At 43.7% G+C, this 27,859-nt stretch overlaps 1 protein-coding gene across 1 annotated transcript in view; it reads right to left on the bottom strand.

Moving 5' to 3' along the window:
• ELP3 (elongator acetyltransferase complex subunit 3) overlaps window positions 1-27,859 on the bottom strand; it is an 805,914-nt gene that overhangs the window by 293,426 nt on the left and 484,629 nt on the right. The window contains exon 12 of the mRNA XM_086928018.1: window positions 14,749-14,814. Within this exon, the coding sequence (XP_086784144.1) occupies window positions 14,749-14,814 (66 nt within the window). The remainder of the gene's footprint in view (window positions 1-14,748; window positions 14,815-27,859) is intronic.

The raw sequence follows: 27,859 nt of genomic DNA, 5'->3' as shown, positions 1-27,859 counted from the left end.
CTCACCCAAATATACCTTGGTGACTTCAACCTCCACTGGAATGACCGCAACGACGCGGTGGTAAATAGTCTTAAAAATGTCCTCGATGCCCTTAACCTCACCCAAATATGCAACAGCCTGACCCAGGAGAAAGGTTCTACCCTCGACCTGATCATCTCCAAAGAGGACTCTATCCAACTCGAATCCATCCAACCCTGTGACTGGTCAGATCATCATATTATCACATTCTTTATCAATGAAAAAGTCAAAGTCAACCCGGCTCAACTCTCCAAGCCCAAAGTCTGGAAAAGAGACTCGAAAAAGCTCAACCCAGGCTCTTTGCCCCCTAACAGTTGCAATCTGATACTCCCACCTACAGGCGCCATGGACGTCCAAACTCTGACTGACCACTATCTCAACGCTATGACCTCTATAATTAATGAGGCTGCACCTATGCAGCTAAAAAGAGTCTACTAAAATCTCCAAACCATGGTACGACGGGAGTCTCAACGAGGATAGACGAGACATGCGAATGGCAGAACGGACCTGGAGATCAGCTCCCTCCGCAATGCACCTAAAAGATCTGAAGAAAAAGAGAAACGCCTACTTCAGGAAAATAAAACGCTCAAAATCGGACTTCTTCAGCCTCCAACTCGACCAAGCAAAAAAACGCCCGAGAAAACTGTTTGAGCTAATCAAGTCACAATCCAAGGAGCAACCACAACCACTCAACACTGGGCGTGAGGCACCCTCCTGTGAAGACTTCGCTGCTTTCTTTATCCAAAAAACTGACAAAATAAAAAGCGATCTCCTCATTGACGCAAGCCTCTACTCCAAACCCCAATGCCTAGCACCCACTGAACCAAAAAACAATGCTACATGGTCAACCTTCGGCACATACTCGGAAGAAGAAATTGGCAAACTGCTCAGCACCCTGAAACCATCCAATCACCTCACGGACCCCCTCCCTGCCTCCGCAGTAGAAGACTTTACCCCTTTGCTTCTCCCTCTCTGGACTAAAATTATCAACAGCTCTCTCCAACAAGAAAGCATACCTGACTCCCTCAAAGTTGGTCAGGTCACACCTCTACTAAAGAAACCTACAGCCGACCCCTCTGATCTCAACAATTAACGTCCCATCACCAATATCCCCACTCTCGCCAAACTGCTGGAAAAATGCGCACAACTACAATTGACTAAACACATTGAGTAATTCGATCTCCTCAACCCTCATCAGTCAGGCTTCCGAGCAGGACACAGCACAGAAACTGCTATGACTCACATAATTGACGACGCACTTTAAATGCTAGACCAAAACGACACCTGCCTCCTCATCCTTCTTGATCTCTCCTCAGCATTCGACACCGTTAAACATGAGAATCTACTAGAACTACTAAACACAAGAATGGGTTTATCTGGAACTTTCCTCAAGTGGTTCACTTCCTTTCTTCACAACAGGACGCAGAAATTCAAGAGCAACAACCTGATGTCCTCGCCAATACCTGTAACGCTAGGCGTCCCCCAAGGATCCTCTCTATCCCCAACTTTGTTCAACCTAGTCATGGAACCTCTCACCACCTTGCTACAAGCATCCAATGTACACTTTCACATGTACGCCGATGACACCCAACTTTACCTCAAATTACAATCCCCCAATGACATCCTGCTCCTGAACTCAACGATCAGATGCACCCAATCCTGGCTTGCCGATAATCACCTCAAACTCAATGCCCTGAAAACAGAGTTCCTTCTGATCTCACCTCCAGCGAAGATATCCACCACTCAACTTTGGCTTAAACTCCTAACCGCACTCAATGTCCAACCCACCATCGTGGAATCAGCAAAATCTATAGGCATAACACTCGACACCAATCTCAACATGCAGCAACATATCAGCAAGGCAACAAAGGGAGCGAACTTCCAGATCAATACTCTGAGGAAACTTAAACCCTACCTCCCAGCCAAAGACTTCCAAACTGCAGTACAAGCACTAGTCATCCCACGAATTGAATACGGCAGCACCGCCCTCTGCGGACTCCCCCTAACTACAACCGCACCACTAAAAGCTTCTCTAAATGCTGCAGCGAGACTCATCACTGGGTCAAAAAAGCACTCCCACATTACCCCTGACTTGAAATCCCTGAATTGGCTGCCTTTTGAAGCCAGAATACATCTGAAAATCGCCTGCATGACACACAAGGCGGTACACCTAAACTCACCCGGCTACCTCGCTCAGAAATTGACAATCTCTGGGGGAATTAGAAACACGAGAGGCAGCTGTGGGTGGGGAAGGGAAAGTGGCCTGCCACAGTACATACCGTGGTCCGTCATCCACCACTGCAGATCTTGATCTGCTTCTTTGCAGACCTGGGTGGTGTCAAAAAAAGGCATCCTTGATACTGAGTCCCCTGGGACCTCAACTTCCATTGTAGGAGCCGCATTTGCCACCTAGTGTGATTGATATGGAGGATGCACGATGTTAAAAGGCCAAGAAGCCCCAGCACCTCTCTCACTAGGATCCAGGAGCCGGCATGAAAAATCTGGATCTTTGCCTGAATGTTGAGGACTCATTGTAGAGGGTCGAAAGCCCTGAATTCCACTGTATCTAGGATTTACTCAATAAATGGAAGCCTCTGAACGGGAATCAGGAGGGACTTCAGCTCACCTGTGGTGAAACACAATAATGTCAAAATATCCACCATTGCCCGGAAGCAGTAAACAACGGACTGCTGCAAGCCAGTCTTCAGCAGCAACTCATCGAGGGAAGAGAATACAGCAAATCCTGACCTCTGAACATCAGAAGCGACAACCCCCATTACTCCCAAGGAACGCTGGTGAGGCCGAAGGGGAGCACAATAAATTGAAATTGCTTCTAGCCCACCTTGAACCCGAGGTAGCACCTATTGGTCTCCAGGACTGGTACATGAATATACACATTGTGCAAGTCAGAGGACACCATCCAACAGCCCAGGTCCATCACAGATAGGATCTGGGGCAACATGAGCACTTTGAATCTGTTGTCTATGGAAAAGCATTAAGGGGATGAAGGTCCAAGATATGTGTGAGGCCCACCTGCTTTTTTTTGATGCAGAGATATTAAGAATAACAACCCCTGCCGTTCTTAAGAGTCTGGTATGTCTTTATGGTACTATTGGCGAGCAACAGGTGTACCCTTCAGTAGCAGGATGGAGAGATACCCTTTTGAAATCTGTTCTGGTGGGGGAAGGGTGTTGACCGGGGAGAAAAGAAAAGGTAGGGCATAACCTTGAATAATTTGCAAGACCCATCTGTCGGATGTCATAATACCAGATCCTGCCTTCCATTATGCAAGTATACACCAGTGCAGTTTGTTGGCCGTTGTAGTAGGGGAGGAGGAGGAGGAGCTGGAAGACTGGTGCTCCTGCTGGCCAGCATGTTGCCCGCTGGATCCATGGCCCCAAAAGGACTAGGCTGTCATTGCATCACTGATTGTAAAATGTGTCTGCCTATATTCCAGGCCTCTGAATTAGCCCCTAAATTTCAGAAACTGGTGCAGGAATTGTTTGCAGGGGTCAACAGTCCCATGGAATCAGCTGTAGCTTAACTGCCTTTAAGCAGAATCAGTCTTCTCACCAAAGAGCCAGGGCACATCAAAGGGGCATATATGCCTGCAAATCATTGCAGGATTCAGTGGACCTCATCCAGGCTTGTTGATGAAGAACCATACTGGTACCAACCACCCTGTCAAGGTAATCTGTGGTATCCAAACATGTGTGGATAACATATTTGTCCATGCCCTATCCATCATGTATCAACTTGGCCCAAGAGGCCCTATGATCTTCCAGGACTGAAGGCAAGATCTCACTGGCCATGTCCCAAAGGCATGGGTGTATCGGCCTAACAGACATCTGCATTTATAGATCGCAATGCCAGACTGGCTGCAGAAAACATATGTTTGCCAAAGGCATCAATCATTTTTGATTCTCGATCTGCAAGAGTGGTGGGAAAAGTATTAGTATTCACCTTATTGTTTGAGGAGTGCACAATAAGACGTTCAGGAGAGGGGAGATAGGTGAGAAAATCAGGGTCACCAGGGCCAGTCTATGATGTCTGGCCACCTGCGTGTTCACTAGTGGGCAAATACATGGTTTTAAGTAGGTAGCCATCAGAACATCTACGAGGGCATTGTTAAAAAGTAAGGACTGAGGGATGTGACGAAGACAGGGACCCGTGAAGATACATCTCCACTAAGCTCTGTGAGAACCAGGCCCTCACCAATCCCACGTGCTAAGTAGAAGTTGGTCAGTAAGAGCAGGAATAAAAACAAATAAGCCCACTGAGTGAAGCAGAGTGGAAAGGGCCAATTGATGCGAAAATGCCAATATCAGCACTGATTCAGAAGAGGAGCACCGAGCGGCTGCTCCCTAGATGGCCATCAGGTAAACTGCGGCCTCGGTGAAGCCTACTGGAACAGACAGAGGCATTGGAGTGGAACCAGCCCTGCAACCACAATGATAATCAAGCACGATCTAGGAGGATTATCCATATCCTATATCGCACAGATAGGTATTTAGAGAGCGACAATTCCCAAAACAGACTACAGGAAAGTTAAGCCTGCAAGCCAGATGAGGGGGTAAATCCTTCAGCATTGAGGGTTCCTGTTCCTATGATTGAGGAGAAGGAGCCCTTAATAGTAAAGTTAGTAAAAGTAGACAGTGCCAATCCCCCACCACAACAAAACAATGCTTGGCCTTACTACAAGTTGATTGGGAACAGCGGATATTTGGCGCAGTAACATCTTCCTTAGGCATAACTGCAAGAGTGTGAAGCTCTATTCGCACATGACAAGCCCCACACTAAGTACTATTGTAAGGCAAGGGACTTCGTCACTCTAGGGGCACATGTGTTTTAAAGGGGGGTTCCGCTATTTTAAATTCAAGCTTAGCACAGTCAATTTAATTGTGCAGCACCAACTAAACACAGCTGCAAACTGGGAAATGCACCCAAATCGGTGTCTGATAACGAAATGCTACACCCCTCAAAAAACTGATCACACACAACCAGATGGCGGTGTCGAATTCTTCCAACTGCCCTAATCGTTGAATTCTGCTGACCTCCAGCCACAAAAGAAGACATGCAGGTGTTCTTATCAGAATTTAGGAAATATATTAATTCACTACAGTAGGACTTTAACAAGAGGCTTTACGAATTGGATCACTCAATCCAAAAAAACTGAATTGAGCCTGGATCAGGTGGAGAACACATTGAGTGAACAAGAACAACAAAAGGATGAGCAGACTCTTAGAATCAACTCCCTGGAACAACACCGCCAAGCAATGATGGAGAAACTCGACAAAATTGAAGAACACTCAAGGCCTAATAACAGACACCTTTGAGGTATAGGCGGAAAACTGGCAAAAAAAAGACCTGGAAGTCTACGTACAAGTCCTGAAGACAAGATCTTCCACTAGGATCCAACACACAGGGTGTGTACAGCACTCCAACAATGAAGACTAACAACGGATGTACTAACGTGTCCACTATTTTCAGGAGAAAGAGAAGATCCATCTAGAGGGATGTAAAAAGAGGAACCAATGCTTCTTAGAGGAAACACAACCACATTCATACAAGAAGTATCTTTCTACAACATGGCAAAACACAGAGAATTAAAAAACATTACATCTCATTTGCAAAGAAGGGAAAATTCAATACAGATGGGGTTTATCCTTTCTGCCTGCCCTTCAACATCAATGTGAAGCCCCAAGCAATAAAGGAAGTACAGGAGGCATAGCGTCAACCATGGTGTCTACACAACTAGGCTCTGAACACGCTGGTCTGGGTGATATCAGAGGAGAATGTTGAATCCAAAAATCAATTGTAGCATGCACAAAAAAAAGACATCTTTGCTGCTAATAGCAGAAAGCTGTCCCTCTCATCTGAAGAGGACTGACAAGCCACAAACACTTCTTTTGGACAATGTGCAATACTCAGATCTTTTGAATGATTTCCAAACATACCAACAAATTGTGGTTTATTGGACTGCAGGTGTTAATTGTGGGGAATGAGCTCACATTAACTCCACAGAGCTGGCCTCCTTCTTTAATTGTTGACACACACATTTCAAAATTGTTATGAGGTTATTTTTAGCTTGGTAGACTGAGTTATTTGGTTGGTACATAATGGTTAATTTAATTGGTTATTATTGCTGTTTTAGTTACATTGTTTCCCTATGTAAATGCACAGATCTTGGCACAACTAGTTTATAGAGCAGGTAGTTATAGACAAGACTCAGTGTTGGTGGGTCAAGACTCAGTGTTGGTGGGTCAATCACAGAAGGAGGCTAGTCAAAAATACAGAATCACATCTAACAGAGAACAAACAAATCAGAAGAATAAAAGCATACGTAGTTATGTGATGGACCCAATGATGCTGGTCTCTATGACCTTATCAGGACTTAACTCCCCAGACAAATGCAGAGTGATCCTCCATTGGCTTAGACAAAAAGAAGTGGATATAGCTTTTTTACAGGAGTCCCTTCTCTTTGGTAAAGAAGTTCCAAGTTTTCCATCGTAATGGTTCCCTAAGCAATTTCACAGTACCAAAAAACGAAGTCATGGTGGGTGGCTATTCTCATCTGAAGGTGTCTAGACCTTCCTATAGATGCTAAACTCAGACAGAGAGGGGATAGGAGTGGAACTCGGAGGAAAGGTATGTCAGGTCCCTACAACACTGATCTCCATGTATGCCCCTACTGAGAACAGAGTGCAATTTAATATATACCTCTTCCCTAGGACGTCACATTTTGCAATCAGGAGCCTAATAACGGGGGTTGGCTTCTGCATCCCTCAAATAATAGATCACAACTTTCCCTGTCCATGGTATTAGTGATTTAAATCTCTAGGTTATCTGGAAACATTCACATGAAAGGTATAGAGACTACACATTCTACTCCAACATCCACAAATCCTCTTCAAGGATTAATTACTTCCTGATCTCTAGCAACCAAGAAGAATCCTTGACTTAAAAAGTGGAGTCAAGACACTATCAGGCCATAACCCCCCCTCTGGCTACAAATATATCTCTTTCTTCCAGAAAACCCCCACTTACTCCCCTGGCTGGCTATAGTCTTGCGAGACCCGGCACTAATGGAAAGCTTTAGGCAAGTGTCAGAAAGATAATTTTATAGAAACTGATAATGGTGAAGTTAATCAGTCCAAGTTATGGGAGGCAGTGAAGGCTGTGATTTGGGGAGAGATGATATCACATACAGCTACCTTTGAACGCCTTGTCAAACAAAAAAAAGCATGTTTAGAGAGACAAGTTACTTAAGCAAAATATCGCCACAAACAGGAGAATTAGAGACAAATTGGAACAGCTCATTATAGAGGAAGCAGGGAAACAAACCTCTCTAAATCAAGAAAACATTGTCATACCTTGGTCTGCCTGTGCTGTTTGTTTTTCTTTTCATCACCTTTTTATAGTAAGGCAGGAGCCATTTACTCTGATATGCACTATTAAAATATCTGTTAATCTAAGTGCAAATGCTTGGGATTTTTGTTTGAACAAACCTATGGCGCTGAACAGTTAAAAGCCTCTGTTTATTGCTGACCTCATGGTTACCTGATGTTTGTTGTTTATTTCTTCAATTGCCCCGTCATTAACCCTTTCTGTGCTCCCTGATGCTGCCGTCGGCCAACGGCCGACGGAGCCCCGCCCACCCTTTAGAACGCCCGCACCGCGGCAGAAAAACCACAGCGGTTAAGGCGTTAATTAAAGGGCTCCATTTCCTGCCCCGGTTTCCTGCCAGAGACAGCTTTTCAAATTGACAGGCTCCAGTGCCTAATGCTTGCATGTGTTTGCTTACTCAACCTTACATTTCCTGCCCCAGTCTTCTCCTATTTCATGCCCCAGTGTTCTCCTATTTCTAGACCCAGTGTTCTCCCACAGACAGCTTTCTAATTGGCGATAAACACTCAGTAATCTTCTAGAAGGCTTCAAATTAACACTTGCATGACAGGCTATGAATAATGCTTTAAAACACAGCCCCTTGCTTGGCCTCGCCAATCTGTCTGAGGAATGAACTGTCTCCCGTAAGCTCTGCCTTTGGGTTCCGAGCCCTGCAGCCTGCAACAAGAGTAACCCGGACACCTTCACTTGGAAGCTGGTGACCAGCAACCGCTCTTGGAACTACATCACTTGGTATTGCTTATAGCAATCTTGAATCCTGGAACCAGGTCATTCAGCCAGCACCACTGTTCCTGCACCGCCTTGACTAAGACCACCATTCATTCCCTGTCTTTTAATGCTTCAGCGATTCCAGCCCATTACTTGGATCTTATGTTAGTGGAAAAACTGGGGGTTTCTAGTTTTGGTATCCTCTTTTTCTTTAAATACACCCTGGCAATTTGAGTTTGAATAAGAAAGCCTTGGTGAAAGGAAAAAGGCTTAAAACAATGTTAAGGACAGACAAACATTTTGGAGCAGAGGCTAAAGACTATGTGCTCAGGATTCAGGACGGGGCCAATGCTCAAAGAACCTTCAGATGGACTCAATTTTCTTACAGTAATATTTGTTGTATGTTTCCTGATGGACTCACACCTCAGGCTGATTGCAAAGCATTCATGTATGGTTCTCTGAAGTGAGTGTATTGTTGTTGCAGAGAACATCTCCTGACTGCAGGAATGCGCCTTGCCACTAGAACTTAAGGGGTCCTGATCAGAAGAATTAACCCCCACTCTATATCCTTTACAACAGAGCTCATATACATCACAACTATAGCTCTTTCTCCTCAAAGACCCCTTACCCAGTGTTAAACATCAGTTTCAGTCTTCTCTTTTGATACAAAAGATTAGCCTCAAAGGGATGTGGTGAAATATCTTTGCTTCCGCAGTTGTCCTTTGAATTCGGTGAGTGGCCCTTCCTGATGACAGAAATACTATGAAAAAGGAGACAAGTCAAACCGAATTCTGACATATAAACTGTGCGTTGTTAAGTCACAGCATCACATAATGGATCTCAAAGCTGATGAGGACAATAAACATTCAACTACCTCAGAGGTATTTGCAGTATTCTTAGCCTTGTACTCTGCCCTGGTTTGGGGACAAGGAATTGATCCAACTAAACAAGATGAATAACTTAAAGTACCTAAAAGCAGACTTTAAGGGATCAGAGCTTGAAGGCCATCAAAAGAATGCCTATACGAAAGGGTCCAGAGCTTCATGGCGTCCCAGTATTGTTTTATAAAGTTTACATAACTATCCTAGCACAACCGCTCATGAGAGAATTTAATCATATCATGATGTCCTAGATAGTGACACGACTATGTTCGGTTCACATCTGTCTTTCTTGCTCAAACCAGACAAAGATCCCCTATTCTGCGGGCAGTATCGCCCCATTGCACTTTTAAACGGTAATGTAAAACTATTTGCTTCTATCCTAGTAAAGGCACTTCAAGCTGATTTTTGTTCATCAATCTGGATTTATTGAATATCGACAGGCAGGAGGTAACACAAGGCTTGCATTTGACATGACGCCGGTGGCTGAATGGAGTAGACAGTCAACGGTCCTTCTCTCACTAGACATGAATAAAGCCTTCAAAATTGTCTACTGGCCATACTTAACGGAAGTGCTGGGTGGAATTTAATTTTGCCCAACAATGGAACTTATCAAAACCCCCTATAAGAGCCACTGTACCAAATTTCAGGTAATCAGAAAATATTCAGATAGCATCCCCATATCGAGGGGGACAAGACAGGGGCGACATGATGTTCACAGTAGTTCAGAGAATATTACACAATCCAGATATTAGCAGCATAAGCAGGGAGAAACTGATAACAAACCCAGAATCGTACACGTGAGCCATACAATCAGAGCTCAACCAGTTTGCTACAGTCTGTGGGTTCATTGCTTAATTAGTAAAAATTTCAGGGAACAGTATCCAATCAGATACTTTGGCATCAACCTACCATCCATGACAAAAGGCTTTTAAAACTTTAATATCTCTTCTCTCCTGCAAACATTAGAAAGAAGACATGTACAGCTTGGACAAATAAAAAATATCCTAGATGGGGAGAATAGTGAGTTTAAAAACAAACTTTATGCCTTGTCTGCTATAAGTGGTTCAGACGCTTCAACTTAAATTTCCCAAATCAACCTTAACACAAATACAAAAGAAAGACTTTGTGTGGAAAGATAGGGCACCTAGAGTCACAAAAGCAACATTATACCGCACAGAGGTGAAAAGAGGCTTGGAGTTCAATCCAGGAAAAGACCTGGCTGGCAATCTGGAAGTGAGCTGCCAAGTCTTCCATATGTGTAAAACACAGAGCAGTTGGTAACTCTGCCCCACAACACTAAAGGCCCTGGTTGGGGAACCAGACACTTGTTGGAAAGGTTGTGGGAAGCGAGGCACGTTGCTTAATGGCTGATGCTCTTGTAATCTAATTCAAACACTCTAGCGAGAAATCCTATTGTACATAAGAGCCATTACTGGAGGTATCTTGCAGCTTTACCCGCAGTTTTTTAATTGGGCGATTAAGAAGAAAATAACATCTTCCCTTTGACCATACTGATGGGGAAGCTTATTTCACACTTACTGCTTGCCCTAGATTGTCTGCTACCCAAATATGGAAATTGACATCTGCCTCCCCACTCCTGATTAATATGTGGTGGGGGAGGTGTGGTCCATCCTTGTATGATGAAGTTTACAAGTTTGAGAGAAAATGGTTTCCGTTCATGACCTATATGAAGAGAACCCAGGTAATGGGAGGTGATCCTGCTCTACTGTCTGCTGTACTGCATAACCTTGGCTATGTGAGATGCCCCCACAAGGGACAATGGTGATACTATTGCATCAACATGAATGAGTGGGAGGATGCTGTTTGCTTGCTCTTTGACCCCCTGGCATGGCTGGCTTTTAACAAAGGCTGTGTTTCCCTGCCACTAACAGAGATTTGAAGAATTTTAGCAATGCATGCTTTTAGGCATGATCTGCCCACTGTACGGTACGTATCAGAAATACAATATATGTGACTTCTTAATTTCTATGCTTACAAACCCAAAATAAAGTTGTTGAAAACAATAATGGCTCAGGTGTTGCTGGCCCTGCTGCAGAATTTCTTATTGTTTTAGTTTAACCCCTTGCATGCTTGTGACGGAACCACTCCGTCACGAGCCAGGGGTGCCATGTGCTCATGAAGGAGTGGTTCCGTATGCCGCGGCCGCTCCACCCACGCGGCATCAATTCCCCACCTTCGTGGGTGAATTAATGAGCGGGCGGGCCGTGACGGAACCACTCCGTCACAAGCACAGCGCACCCGTGGCTCGTGATGGAGTGGTTCTGTCACAAGCATGGCGACGCCGAGCGATCCCCCCCTCCCTCCAGCAGCGCGGCGGAATTACCGCCGAGGTCAAGGGGTTAAATGGAGGCTAGCTGTCCAGCCCTCCGAAATACCACTGCAAATGAGCCACTCTTTTCTGCTGGTGGCCCATGTGGTGAGTCTAGTTGTATATCAGGGGAGTTGTCAAGCCCACTGGTGTTCTATAAATCAAGATATGAGGCATTGTCAACCTCCAGTGGTGCACCCCCCTCTGGCACAGGGCCACAGTCAGAACCACCAAAAAGATAAAGGAGAATCTGCTGATTGCTTAGATGCATAAGAGGCACAGGGTTGGAGCCATGCTGCATGGCACCAGTTGCACTTCTGTAACTTTGTAGCACAACATCGGTCTAGCTCAGACTGATGATTTTTCGATGTCCAAAAATGGTGCTGGCACCAATCATCCTCTGATGTTGTTGGCAGTCATGAATCATGGACCTGGAGTAGAAGCCTGTACCGAAGTCAGTATAGGCCCACAACAATTCCCTAAGGGACAGATGACACCAGGGAGTGATCGCCCGAGGTAACTGGGCTTGAGTCCTCTTCTTTTCCATGGGACGAGTAGGCATGCCAGAGGAAGCCGGATGCACATGTGACAATTTGCAACATGGCCTATTTGAAGGCCTAGATCTGCTGCAGGTTTGACAATGTTCTAAGGAACTCTTTGAACATCGAGAACAGCTGAGAAGTCAGATCAGAGATGGGTGACCTAGTAGGAGTGCAACTTACGTTTGAAACCCTCACATCTTCTCTTTGGAATTGGAGTCGGGTGGTGGGGTCAAATCCTGAGAGGGATGTACACGAAGGTAGCAACTTTTTCTTCTGCCCTGCAAAATACAATTTCGCCTCCCAGTTTTGATTCGATTCAGAGTGCATGAGGGTGCACTTACGCCACAACTTAGCGTTATCTCCTGAGCCCATACACCAAAGACACTCCTCATGTGGATCCATCACTGACACCTGCAATTTGCAGCCACTACACAGCTTTGAATCTTGTCATTTTCAGTGAAAACATATTTCCCTAGAGCACTCTGAAAATTCAGTAAGTCAGAAAAACAGACAATTTGGCAAAGGAGCTCCAGATCCCTGTTGGAAAGCACAAAAAGAAAGAAACAGAGAGCAGTATACAGGGGTGGCGATTATATCCTTCTCCGCTACGTAAGATGAGAATTTTTTATTAGATGACTTAAGTATTATAAATTGATTGCTCTTGGAAAGTTTTTCATCACACAGACACATTAAATAGTCCGTCCCTGCCAGCAAAGAGCTCATACAGTGATGTCTGGCAAGGATGTTATGTTATTTTAGGGTGTCTTATATAGCGCGACAGTTGCCCCAGCAAAAGGGTGTCCAGGTGCTGAAAGAAAGACCAATAGATTGCAGAGTGACACCAGCTAGTTAGTGGGGAAGAGCAATTCCAGGTAGTTCTCTAGGCCACGAATATGCACAGGAAGTGTGTTCTAAAGTGCGGCAGCTCTATAACGAAAAGAGCAACCACCAGCCCGCACTCTACGGATCCGGGGGACCACTACCAAATGCTGACCCTCTGACCGGAGGGGACGTGAGGGGACATACGATAAAAGAAGATCAGTCAAAATAGGCGGGGTGGCCAATTTCAAGGCCTTGAAAGAGATGCACAGAGCCTTGAATTCAATGCGTCTGGCCACCGGAAGCCAATGTAGGGGACGGATGGCACTGGACACAGAGCAGGACTTGCGCAGACCTATAAGTGTTCCGACTGCAGCATTTTGTGTCCTTTGCAGCCTCTGAACCTCTGCTTTATTGGACCCCAAGTAGAGGGAGCAGCCATAATCCAGTCTAGACAAAACCATAGCACAGATAATGACCTGATGTATAGTGGCATCGAAGAGGCCCATCAGCGGCCTAAGCCCCCATAGAAGTCCAAAGCAAGTACCTGCCATTTGTTTAGTTTGGACTCGATAGCTTAAAGATGAGTCCAGCCAAACCCCCAAGTTCTTAACCACTTGCTCGGGGGTGGGGGGGGGGGGAGGGGGGCAAACTAGCAGCCCACCAGAGGAAACTCCACAGACCATGGTCACTGCCGACCACCAAAACCCCCAACTTGTTGGAATTATGTTGGAGGCAGTTAGCAGTCTTCCACTCGGCCGCTGGTGTAAGATCGCCCTGAAACTTAAGGGCGTCTTGCTCAGTGTTAGTAGAGAGTGCCACCACTAACTGAGTGTCGTCAGCATAAGAGACCATGGTCAGGCTCCTACTCAAGGCTACAGCAGTCAAAGGTTGAACATGAATTTTAAATAGTAGGGGACTGAGGGAGGATCCCGTGGCACCCCTTGCTTGATAACCTATTCCCTGGACATAAACGGGGGGCTGATACTGAGAAGGACCTCTCATGAAGGAATGAGGCAAGCCACTCCAATGCCTGACCCGTAATTCCTACCTCCCCCAGGCGTCGCAGGAGAATGTCATGTGATACCGTATCAAACGCTGCACTTAAATTCAGCAGGATCAGTGCCGAGGCTTGAGAATCAAATCCTGTGATTCAGTCTATCCCACATCTCGGCAAGGAAAAATATTGAATTGTGTCAAAGAAACAGTGAAAATCGCCTGACAACCGGCAAACACCTTTTTTATTAAATGATGCACTACCTAGGACCAGCATATGTAACGAGGCTCAGCCTGCTAGGACACTGCCAAAATCAAAAAAATGGCAAGCTCAAAAGCCTGAAAAAGAAACAAGCAGTGCAGCCACCTGGCCCCACTTTGGCAGAACAAGGAAGGAGAAAGAGCTATGGAAGAGAAGAAACCTATGTTGTCCTTCTACAGGAACTTTTCATCAAATAGGAATTATAAACTGTGTGGGATCAGTGCAATTGCAAGAGGTTTTCCCCTTGTGCATTTTATTAGGAGGAACACAGTGAAATGTGTGCATGGAAAAGGGATGTGGAACTGGCACAAAATATTGGAATCCCACAGCTAGTGGGAAACCTTGCTATGGTCTAGGAATACCATTACCCTGGATTTTCATATCCTTCATTATTGGTAATTCCATGTGCAGTGTTACAGATGCGTTTTCCTCACATCGCTCATGATAAGGTCTTTTGCCGTAATCGTTCTACCCGACGATGCAGATTGCGGTTGCTAGTGAACATAATATGTGTTCTAACATGACAGAGTAAATCATGAAGCTAGACAAAAATTGGTTGTTTATTGACAAAATATAAAATCGAAAAGATCTTTGCAAGCTATTCTTGATTCCTGTTAATTACATTATATTGCAGATGATAACTGTATAAATCTCAGTACTTGGTAATTTCTGAATAATATAAATTCAGGTAACTTGTAAATATGGTCAGTCTATGATAAAGAAACTGTAACGGAAGTATAAGCAATGCTACAACACATTTCTTTCTGGTCACTTGCAGGAACTCACCTGGTACGGCCTCACTTTGTGATGAATCTCTTGAATCCCAACTTCCCTGGTTCTTACATCACGACACTAGAGAGAAGAGGAGAGAATCTGGATGAGCAGAGCTTTGCTTTCAAGACCTTATAGCATATGACTTGGCCTAATACACACTTCTAGCGCCCATGCTCTATCCCCGAGGTCCACCAAAAAAGAGAATGTCCTTCTGGGATAGTAAACAGGAAGAGCACTCCGAGAAGAGAACACTTCGGATTCTGGGCAGGCTTTATTCCTATTAATGACTGACAAAAAGGGACTCAGTTGTTCCTAAAAATAGATGAAGAGTAGTATGGTCAAGGAGGGAAGGAAATTTATAGGAGGGTAGTGCTCAGTAGAGGGCTACCCTGGGCATCCCATTAGTTGGAATTAATGGCCTCACACACTCTTGCAAGTGTCATGCTTCATCATCGGCCGTTGCTCCTCGTTGGACATGCGGTGCAATGTCCAACGGGCTCACCTCTAGGAGGGGCTCTTTATCGGAGATCTTTTTTCCAACAGCCTGTGGGTGAAGTGCAAGTGAGGGGCCAAGTGAAAGGTGGATAGTGTAGGTGGGTGTGTTAAAATATAGCACGAGGTACCGGAGATCAATTTATTCTGGTGGTTCCCATGCTATATGTTAAAACCAGTGGGTAGCCTATGATCGCAAGAGATAAAGGTTCCGTATCACGATCTAGGACTACAATGCGTTCTGTGACCTCACCCCATTTTGGCGCCCATTTTGGAAGCAGGTTTCCAGTTTAGCTGCCATACCACCGGCAGCTGTAAGAAGGGGACGATTCCTCCTTTAGAATACGTATGAGCGGGTTGGGAGTTCGGGTGGCTGGTGGTGGAGGGGGTGTGAAGAAATAGAAAAAGTCAACACAATTGAAAATACATATGTAAGAGGAAAAGAAAGCAGCAAGGTAATCAAAAGCCAATGGTCGTTGATATCCGAAGAGGCGGGGAAGAACTAATATTGGGATGGCAATGATATGGTGTTTAGCCAGGAATGTGGCTGGTCTCAACAGCAAGATTAAGAGGCAGCTAGTAGCGGAGGAATAAAAAATGTAGAACCCCAAGATTGTTATGTTGTCAGAAACACATCTTTCTTATAAAGATAGAGGCTTCTTGAGACACATAGGTTTTGAGGTGAGAGTTTGCTCGGCACAAACAGGGTCTATCCGGGGCGTAGCTATTTTAAGGAGCAAACGATTTCGAGTGGAAGTTTGTAGGACACTGTCTGATAATGAGGGTAGATGGGCTATCGCTCAAGTGAAAATAACTGGTAAAAAATATGTGTTTTGTTCATTATATGGCGCCCATGTAGAGGATCCTACTACAATAGAAGAAGTTACTTTGGAATTATTAAATTGGGAGGGTGAGCGGTTGGTGATGGGGATTTTAATTGTATAATGGATTATGGAGTAGATACTCCACAAGGGGGCTTTTGAAAGGATGCGAAAGACACGAACAGCCATATGGGAGCTGGGGCGTTTGCAGGTAATTAAAGATGCTTGGAGGATTCTCTATCCCAATATAGCAGGTTATACATACTATTCTGCCCCTCACAAGCTATATTCAAGAATTGACATGACCTGGGCCTCAGAAAACATTTTATGGTCAAGTAGTATGGAAATATGCCAGAGGGTCATGTCACACCACAATCCTGTTCTTCTTACATTTAGGATTTCCCCTGAATATAAAAACGCCCGATTTTTCTCCTTTCCCAGATATATATTTACAGATGAAGAATTTGTAACTCAGACTAGGGCGCATCTTAAGGAGTTTTTTTAAACAAATACAGGGACAACTTCTCCCATAGTAGTGTGAGACACATTTAACGCAGGAATTAGAGGTTTTACCCAGCAATTCATCTTGAGACAGAATAAAGAGCAGAAGATGAAAATGGCAGCTACTATATTGGCTATATAGAAGATAGAAAATGAGCACATTGATGCAGTTACTAGAGGTCTTTAAAATGCAGATGAGTTGGGGTACAGCCTAGTGGAACATAGATCAGCGCTGAAAAAAACATTCAGGGAGTGGAGCATAGCGAAATTAAATAAGTATTGTCTGGTGCAATACAAGTCAGGGGAGAAGATAGGTAAGATCTTAGCATTTAGAGTAGCAGATGATAAGGCCAAGACAATTATAAAGAAGGTTACGGGGACCAACAACAAATTATATGAACAGCAAAACAGATATTGGAACAATTTTTGGCTTATTATCAAGTGTTATATACTCCGGAACATTACGTGTGGAGAATGAAACATCTAATTGTTTAGCCAGTGATATAGCAATGGAAGAAATAAAATTAGCAATTACCTCTCTACCATTGGAATTTTATAAGCGGTTATGGAGGAGCTTGTGAAACCACTCAGTCAGGTCATAAGATTTACTAGTGAAGAGGGTAAGGCTCCTGACTCATGAAAAATAACGCAAATCATTTTCTTTTTAAAAAAGGCAAACCGGCAGAGGAGTGTGGGTCGTATCGGCCGATTTCGCTCATCAATGCCGATGCAAAAACATTTGCAAAGATTCTTGCGAATCGACTGTCTGCCGTTCTACCAAGCCTGGTGTTGCCTTACCAACATTGCTTCATTCAGGGGAGAGACACAACTGCCCACGTGAACATGGTTGTCTCAGCTTTTGATGCGGCAAAAACACAGTCGGCCCCACTCGGTATGATATTGTTAGATGCTGAAAAAGAATTCGACCAAGTGGGGTGGGACTTTTTATGGGCCACACTTGTTGCCTTTGGTATCAAAGGGCAATATCTCATGTGGATAAAAGCTCTATATGATAAACCTAGCGCCAAGAATATATGCTGGGTTACAAACAATTGTTTTCCCAATTCTTCGGGGCACCCGGCAAGGGTGCCCCCTATCACCACTTTTATTTGCCCTTTATATAGTCTTTTGTTTCAACTCTTCAAAATCAGCAGTTAATTAGTCCCTATATGCTTGGGGACAACTCCCTAAAAGTTATAGCATATGCTGACGACATAGCGGTGTCCTAAACGGATCCGGAGGGGACCATGCAAGTGATCACAGATGAAGCGCGAGAGTTCGGCTTGATATCTGGGTACCAACTGAATATTAATAAAACTCAGATTTTAATGATTTACAAATCTGCGTTTCCGATACAGGGAATGTGTTCGACTGCTACATATTTGGGAATCAAGATGGCGGCACAGATCGAAAGAATAATCCCTTTAAATTATGAGACCTTACTGATAGAGACGGCTAAACTACTTAAGAGCTGGCACAGGCTACCCATTGGTATTATAGGGCGTATAAACATTGTAAAAATGAAGATTTTGCCAAAGTTCTTGTATCTGTTTAGATCTATCCTGCTGTGATTGACTATGTCCTTTTTTAAACGATTAGATGGGATTCCTGGCAGTTTCATCTGGGACTATAGAAAAGCGAGAAAAGCCCTAGAACTGCTAAAACTCCCCTTTAGTCATGGAGGCTTAGATTTCCCGGATTTTAAAATGTATTTTTGGTCAGCCTTTTTTGGTCGTCTTCCTAGCTATTATCATAGATTTATGTTGGCAGGAGAGAGCAATCTGTTTCTGTTCAGAACTAATGACCCAAATTATTAAAAAAGGGTCAAATTTAAGACAGTTCGGGATTGCATAATTATATGGCCTGCTATTTCTCTCAAGTATGGCTTGAAACTGAAGAATGACAAATTTCCTATTTGGGGCAATCCAGGGCTGCCCAGCATTTTTCATGATTTGACGGTGAAACGTTGGGGTAACATGTTTAGGGGACCTATACGATCATGGTGGTTTTATGGAGTTCGGAAAAATGCAGATCGTGTATAAATTGACAGACAACATGCAGTTTAAATATCTACAGATACGCGATTATTTTTTTTATTATCTTAAACTGATGAGCTTATCTCATTCAGATTTCAGATATAATGCACAGTCTATATGACTCTAATGATAAATCCTTGATAAGTAGAGCATATAAAAGCCTATGTGGCCCCAGATTGGAGGATAGCCCCAGCTCGCTGGACTAGAATTATGGGTATACCGGTCTCAGCTAAGAATATATCGTATGCACTTAGTAACATTTCTGGGGTAGTTAATTCCTCCAATCTACGAATGCAACAGTTTCGCACAATCTGCTTACTATACTATACGCCGGATCGAATAGCAAAATGGTCACTTAATACCCAGCCAAACGTTTTGTGAATTATGTGCGGCAGATATACAGCATATTGTCTTATGTATTAGTTTCACCTTTGCACTGTGTTAAGTTGGCATGTGTTAGAGTTGTAAACGCCATTTTTCCTTTCCTGTCGCCTCTGCAGACGACACATTTTGTTATGAATGCTTTCCCCTTAGTTAGGTATTTTGCTTTATACGAGAATAACATTTTTGCTTATAATATCAGTCTTGCTTGGTAAGCTATGTCTGTACAGTGGGTGCTGAGGCCTTCAAGGTTATCTCAACACAGCGCTTATTGTTTGGATTGATCAGAGCACAGAGTAGACATAATATAGATGCAGCTGTGGCCAACTTTGGTTTTAGGCGCAAATGATGTTGCACTGCGTAAGGCCGGAGACACACACTTGATGAATATCCGTATGCAGAGTGTTGGTGTAGGAGATGTGATCCATTTCTGCTGAACCCAAAGGTATGGGCCCGCCCTTCTAAACCCAAAGAGACCTTCTGCATATATAATATACTGGCTAGGGAGGGTAAACTGAGGTTCTATTTAGACCGGTTTCCTTTACCATTTTAATATGCTTTCTCCCTTTGTATTTTATGGAATAGTAATTATGTTTTTAACCTTGATCTTTATAATATGTTTGCTTGTATTAGCTAAGATACTGCGTTTGAGAACACTGCATTAGAAATAAACATTTCAAACTCGCACGTGTCCTCATTGACTCCTAGTTCTGGATTGATATGTTAGTATAACGAAAGAGTGTTCATGTGTTCCACATTTCCTGAGGTGTTCGAAGTCCATGTTCTGGGTTGTCTAAATCATTGGGGTTTTGTAACTACCAATGAGACACTGATTGCTAGTCTGGTAGGGGATTTTGGATACTAAGGTGAGTTTTCGCACACCCTAATTCACTGAGGTTCTAAGTCTCTATGCACAGTTCTGTATAGGAGCAGAAATCCCTGCTACAATATGTTCGTCACATGCCTTGAACTCTCGCTATTTTGGCAGACGGTGGAACATATTCTGTTGCAAACATTGGGGATTAATACACCACTAACGGTCATGGAAATACTGATGGTGGAAGGGAGTTGAGATCTGATAACGAAGATCTTTTAACCATTTTGCTTGTCTGCGCAAGACTCACAATCGCACAGGTCTGGATATTGTCAAAAGCTCCCACAGTAATGGATTGGTGGGTATTAGTCAGGCAAATACACGACATGGAGGAAGCACCAGCTAGAGCGAAGGGTGTGCAATCCATGCGCAAATTTAAGTTGATTTGGGGATCATTGTTTTAAAATGTGTATATAAACGGTTGCTTATTTATACTGCCACTTGGTACAAGGGAAATTAATGTAGTTACATAATTGACTACTTTCTGCCCCCTTTTCTTTTCATTCCTTAATCTAATGTAAAATATTTAATTATTATGATTAGGTCTGTGATTATGATTTAGCTTCTGCAAATCTGCTTCAAACTTCATTTATATGTTGACATAAAAAATAAAAATATTTAAAATACCCTAAAACTACCATTTTAAACTGAAACAAAAACAAGGACATTCACCAGTTATAGTTATCAGATCTAACTAAAACGTGCCCCCACAATGCACTGCTTATGACCTCATATAGTACTACACTCATGATAGGTTCAATGAAAGAAAAAAACACACCAGGTCAGGGAGAGGCTGGGAGGAGGAAGCAATGAGTTATGGGTGTGGAGGAGTTTTAAATGTAAAATGTAGCAGAGGAAAGAGGGGGCATGCAGCGCACAAAGGAGATAGAAACACTGGTGTATCAAGGGGGTATCAGTGAGGGGGTGGTGTGTGGTGTGTGGTGTGTGTGTGTGTGTTTGTGTGTGTGTGTGTGTGTGTGCGTGTGTGTGTGTGTGTAATGTGCACTAATAGCCTTAGAAAATAGACTAAATGGGTACTACACAATAGAACAGACTATGGCACATACATTGAAAATTGAAATAAAAAAATCTGTGCAAAATACAAATTGTAGCTCTGAAAATTGGTACGTAGTGTATTAAAATGAATACATAGTGTAAAAACATATGCTTTATATCGAAGAAATTAGATCTCCTAAAGTTAAGTCAGATATTATAAACTGTGCAAAAATGCAATAAGATAAAGTGCATAATGCAGCTATCAGTACAAGCATAGGATGATTGCACAATCAATGAAAACATGGTTTCATAGTTATGTATAGATACGTTCAGAGCCAGTCTCATATCATAATGTATTTCACCTTATTAAGATTACTCATATATAGAACAGACAACTCTACCATGAAGATTCTCCGTTTTCCGGCACAGTCGCTTTCGGCATATATATATATTTGCTGCATTCCCCCCCTGCCGTCTTCCTTCCTTGTATGCTTTTGTGTCCTGCCACTAATACCCCCTTGTTTCTATCTCCTTTGTGTGTCTGTATATATATATATTTCAACCACTCCCGACTCTTTCTCCAGTAATTGGATTCCGACACACGGGTAAGCTTCACCATTAAGCTCTTGTTTATTTAATCCGCTTGACGCGTTTCGGCACACCTGATATATATATATTTTTCATGGCGTGTGCTAAAAAAAAGTTACTTCCTAAAGAAAAAGTTACTTATCTTCAGTAATTTTCTTTCTGGTGGATACTCTAACTAATGGAAGATTCCTCACCTTTAGAAAATTCTACAGGCTCCAGACTCCATCAGATGTTTTTCATATAAATGCTCTCTCGCCGAGCTAGGGGCCACCGAAGGGCTACCCATTGGCTTCATTTTGACACATTTTGACACATTTTGTCCCGAAGTGATGTAGCTGAGCCTCATATAATCACCATTTCTGCAAGCCAATATCTATTTTTTGATAGACTCTTTCCGAATCCTCAAATGTGGAGCACAAAACATTTGGAGACACAAGTGTGCGATTGCTAATTTAGGTCCTACAGGGAGCTAAAAGGGCAGTGAGGAATCTACAATAGAGTATCCACCAGAAAGAAACTTAAAACCGCAATTCCTCACCTTTAGAATAGATACTAAAGCATTACCGTCCCATGGTGGAGTGGGCTTAGACCAAAAAGTTCTGCGGGACCGAATGAGCTACTGTAATGGCTGGATTTTCTGTTTAGATGGGATCAGCCCCCAGGGGCCCCTGTGACCCAGCCAAAACGTACTCACCTTCCCTCCTCAGACCATATTCACAATGAGTAGATATACAGACAGGTCGCACCTAAGGATGGGGAATGACAATAAATATATATATGTACGGATTTTCTACAATATCTTATTCACATCAGTTGGTCTCGCGGCCACCCCGACCCAGACCGTTCTACCCTAGGGCAGATCTGACACACAATCCGGTGTGTCTACACATGGGCCTGCAGAACCCAATGCTCCCTTTTCCAAACTGTTCGCAATCCTGCGAAACTACACACTAGTTCAACCTCCTAGTGTTCTCACTTATTCAAGCCACAATCCAGTGGGTATACACACTGGTAATCCCCCCCAGTGCTCTCACTAACGCCGCATATCAACGACGACCACATTCCTATGAACAGTTATTAGGATAATATCTCAGTTACCTACTTGGAATAAAACTACAATAATAACTTTGAATATAGTTCCAGATTGAATAGTGTACTCCCTGCCCTTGGCATCAAAGGTCCACTCACTCCCTCTTTATTCAATCACCATTTACCTGATCGGGATTTCTCATCCGTTCACCCAAACAGCTCTTAACTAGAAGTGCAGTTTACCAAGATTGAACATAAGCACCGGGTACACAATAATTCTATATGAATTAGGGTATTTATTAACAATTGACACAAATCACATTACTATGCCGCATAACTTTAGCAAGAAAAAGATAAAGATTAGAGTGCACATCCTAGTGAAGGTAGACAGATATCACCTTATTAGTGGGAAGTCTGGACTCGGCAGTCATCTAGGTTCCCTTCTCGTCTCTGTATCCTGGCTCGCCTTGCAGTCACCCTCAGCCGTCACAAGTACACGTCTGCACCGCTAGGCTCAACCTTGTCTGCTTCCCCTCAGGACACCGGAACCTTGCTGATTATTAGCTACCGTCTCTCTCTCTCTCTGTATCAGTGCGCTCCGCGCTACTTCTCGTTCAGTCTTTCTCAGAGAGTTTCGGTCTTAAATCTTTCTCCGACTTCAAAGATGGCGACTTGTCCACCATGAAAATTAATAATGGCAGAGATGCTAACGGCTAGATGCCGCCTACGGACTAACTGACAAACTGACTAACACCTTCGCTAATATCAAAGCCCGTTCCTTCATGGAAATTCACGGCCAGTAACCTGCCGCCCACCAAATTCTTGTACCTCCCCGTACCAAGGACACTTTCCCAGCCGGCCGGCCTGAAGTTGTGTCTTCGGAGTGGAGAAAAATACATTCCTTCGATAAGGGTCAGCCTGAACCGGTTCTCTCCAAGCGAACAACAGCTTGAAACTAAAACACTACACTTCACCTAGAAAGCCTTCTCGAGCTACCGGGCAGAAAGCAAAATGGAGTCTGTCTCGTTTAAGGCCTACGGAGCCCACAATATGCATAGCTCCATGAAAAATAGCCCAGCATGTTAGCAAATGAGCGAATCATGACTAATACTTATATATCTATCCCCTAACTTAAATTCATGAGCCTTACTCTAAGGAAAATAGTACGAAAATGCCCTAATATATATAAGATAGGGTCCCTGTCTATCGGCCTAATCCCTATACTATGGGGGTGATAGGCTGGAGTCACTCTCCATCATTCTCCTTCTCGAAAGAGCTAGCAAAAAGGCAGCCATAACAGCTACGTGCCCTTCCCGTCACAACTAGCTGTCAAGACAGTAGTGCTTTGTGAATGTATGCACTGATGCCCAGCACTGGTGGCAACTTTAGCCTTGGTGGAATGGCCCTCAGTCCTTCCAGAGGCTGATTTTTGGCCAATGCGTAGGAGATCATAATGTTATGTAAAAATTATTTCTAGAGCTCATTACACAGATTGGTTTCTTGCCGCTAAGGATAGGAGTAGCCGAGCCCTGGTGAGACTACTCATATGCCTAAACTAAGAGCCATGTCTTAAGGAGTTTCCTGAATATAAGTAGATCTGTACAGGATCTAATACCATGGGGGAGGGCATTCCAAAAATGTCGAGCCAACACTGCAAACCTGCGGCCACCTAGTCTCTTCCGTTTATGGGGTGATATGACCGGTAGATTCGTGGGCGGAACGCAAATTGCAAGTGGGTATATGTCACTTGATGAGACTGGAGACAAATTTTGGGCTAACACCCTGTAAAGGCTTAAAAATGAGACTCCCAATTTTAAATGCACAGCTTTGTACCATCGGGAGCCAATGTAACTTCTGCATAAGAGGGGAGAAATGTTGCCATCTTGGTTGGTGGAAAATGAGTCTAGCTGCCTGATTCTGCACTAGCTGCAGTTTCTTAACTAGATACACTGCCAAACCGAAATATAGAGAATTGGCGTAGTCTATGTGGTAAATAACCTGGGCTAGTACAACTTGCACCAGTGCCTCCCTAGTAAAGAATCTACTGATTTTCCTTATCTTCCGCAGCTGGGAAAAAACGGTAGAAACTACTGTTCCAATCTGGGCCTTTATAGTCAAATCAATATTGATTGTGACCTCAAGGCTCTTAGATGAAGACGATGGAACTGGTGGAGAACCCAACTCAATTGTCCAAAAGCGTGAATTCCAGGGGTTCTGTGCACCATGAGTTAAGATCAGTTTGATTGTCTGGATTTATTCTTAAATGGTTGTTGTTCATCCAGTTGCTAATGTACACCATGGTCCACTGAACATAAAAAATGGAGTCGGCCGTGGTGCCGATGGTGAATATAAGTTGCAAATCCTCTGCATAATTAAATATGCTCACATTTCTTTCCTTTAAAGACAGATCAGAGAGAGTAAGTATAGATTGAACAGGTGCGGGGATGACGAAGATCCGGTTGCACTCCACAGATAGACTTCACCTCAATGAAATGCGATAGGTGAACAGACTGGAACCGATCTTCCAAGAAGGATGTGATCCAGTCAAGTTCCGAACCCTGAAGTCCTGAGTCCCTGACACGGTCCACTAGAATTCCATGGTCGTCTGTGACGAAAGCCGCAGAAAGATCTAAAAGCACCAGGGCCTGAAGGGTACCCCTGTCAGGTTCCTTTCTTAATTTGTCCAATACTGTCAGGATTACCACCTCAGTTGAATGTGAGGGATGAAAACCCGCTTTATGGAGGTCAAGGAACTGTTCAATGGAGGAACACAGGCATTTCGCCACATGAGATTCCAGTACCTTAGCCAAATAGAGAAGCAGAGATATGGGACGGGAGTTGAGAGGGGACAAGGGGTCAGCCCCAGGTATTTTTCAGGAGGGTTACTATGGAAGCTTTTTTTAAAACTCTGGGAAAACAACCATGCATTAATGATTCATTCGAAAGAAGGAGGGCAGGATCAGGGTTTACAGGGAACTCTTTTCTTAAGATATAAGGTGGACAACTGTCTGCAAGGGAATTAGACGTAATCCTGCACATGAGTTCCAGAAAAGCTTCTTCGCTGATCTCCTGGAATGGATATAAGGAGCAAGGGATCCTCGAGGCAGGAGGTATGACCTTATAGTCAGGCTAGCAGGAATGCTGGATTTAATGTTAGCAATTTTGCCAATGAAGAATGTATTCAAGGAGTTCCAGAGTAACTCGAATATCACTGGTTTTATTATAACTCTGTCTGGGTTGGATAACTCATTGACAATTGAAAATATATCTTTTAATTTCTTGGTAAAGTTCAGTATCTTCGCAGAGAAGTAGCTAACAATAGTAGCTTGAATGGATTGCTTATATTCTTTGAGTTGAACTAGTAGATGTCTTTGTTATCAGAGGAGTAGTTCCGTCTCCACTTCCTTTCAGTTTGGCACAGGGTCAACCTTTGAGTTTTTAGGTCTTCAGAGATCCATCGCTGAGCCTCTTAGCGCCTTGCTGCTTTGATTATCCTGAAGGGGGCATGTTTGGTACTCCCAGCTGTTAGCCAAGCTGTGATGTTTTCTGCACTAAGATCAACAGAGGGCTGATTAATGGGAACTGTATTTGCCAGTAACCTGCAAAAGGTATTGATGTTAATATTATTCCATTTCCTTGCCCTCCTTTAGCTGCAGGTTTGCCTATGATTGTATTGCGAATCACAAACTTTATCAGGGAATGATCGGACCAAGTGCAGGGTGATACTACAAGGTTGTATGTCCAAATTTGATCTAAAATATGTCTTTTAACATGTGTAGGGAATGTTACATGTTGAGTACAGTTCAACCTGCTGAGTAGGTCAGTCATTTCTGTGGAATGTGGACCACCTGCCAAGTCATTGGACCAATAATTAATATCGTTAATGAGCAACATTTTTGCATGATTAATAATTAGGTAGGCCATCTGTTCGCCTAATCTTTGGAGAAAGAGCGGCATATTCTGAGGGGGTCTATAGGGCAGTACACAAATTAAAGGCACCGAGGCAGAGTCGTTTGATAACTAGGTTTTCCACTGAGGTGATGTGAAGTGTAGAGAGCATAGGAAATTTCAAATCTTTACGAATTTTCTCAACCGGTCGGTTGGCCTGAAGAATATAGTAGTTGTTGGGGAGGACAACCAAAATATCTGGTGCTGATTCTGGGGTGAGCCATGTTTCGGTTAATAGAGTTAATAGAAGAATATCAGGTTTATTTGAATCTAGAAGGTGAGATATGTCCAGTTTATGTTTTATCAAGGAGCGTGTGTTTTAGTATGTAATTGTCCGTTCGAATGTCCCCTGGTTATCGCGCCTCTGAGTATTTTCCATAGCAGATGGGAGTTGGTCAAATTCAGGGAAAACATCCCTACATTTCATAATCTTTGATTTGATCAGCTTGGAGGCTGTGGTGAGATTCAGAGGGTAGTTTTTAGAGTGACGTTGCTTTAGGTCCCTCAAGGGTATAGTTAAAATATTGTGCAGAATAACTGGCCCCTGGCTCGGACGGGCTTGCCTTTGGCGCGTCGCTGGCATGCCCGCTGCACGTGTACGTTGCGCTCCCGTGCTGCGATTGCCATTAAATGGCCGGTTGTAGCCTTAGCTCCTCCTCCCGCCTTTGGTGACTGGCTGCCCCTGATGGGCGTGTTGTCAGGAAATATGCTTGGCACTCTGACGACTAGCAGGCAAGCTTCTGCTATGGTGTCAAGTAAGATGGCTAAAGAGAATTTAAAAAGCATGTCCAATTCAAATAGTGCAAATATTAAAATAGAAACAATAACGAAGCAGCAGTATCCTATACTGCCCGCTACCGTGCTGCGACCGGCATTAAATGGCAGGTTGTGGCCTTAGCTCCTCCTCCCACCTTTGGTGATTGTCTGCCCCTGATGGGCGTGTTGTCAGGAAGTATGCTCGGCACTCTGCCTACTAGCAGGCAAGCTTCCGCTACCGTGTCAGGTAAGTTTGTTGAAGAGAATTTAAAAAGCATGTCAATTTCAAACAGTGCAGATATGAAAATAGAAACAAAGCTTCAGCAGCATCCTACACAATGCAAAGAACTATCCACCTTGAGTCCTTTACTGCACTGCCTTGCCTTGCCTTTTTTGCCCCAGAAACCAGAAGAAAAGTGTTTGACAATCAAATGGTCTTTGTTGCCATCAATGTAAAAGCTTGAAGCTCTTTTGGGGTTCAGCCGGATGGAGTTTCTCTTTCTTTTTCGAGGGGTGAGGTGGAGTGAAAAATGTTACAATGGTGATGGATTGCTCAATGTGAAAGGGAGTTAAGACTTTCAGCTGAGGGCTGTCCTGGACTTCAGTACCAGTTTGTCTGAAAAAAGGTAGTGTAGAGTGGCTGCACCGAGAGAGGCTGGAGCTCACTCACAAGACGAGCTGAAGTGATCACGATGAGGAAG

The sequence above is a fragment of the Lissotriton vulgaris genome, chromosome 6, assembly GCF_964263255.1.
Source record: "Lissotriton vulgaris chromosome 6, aLisVul1.2, whole genome shotgun sequence".
NCBI lineage: Eukaryota > Metazoa > Chordata > Amphibia > Caudata > Salamandridae > Lissotriton > Lissotriton vulgaris.
This window is presented reverse-complemented; position numbering and strand designations above follow the sequence as displayed.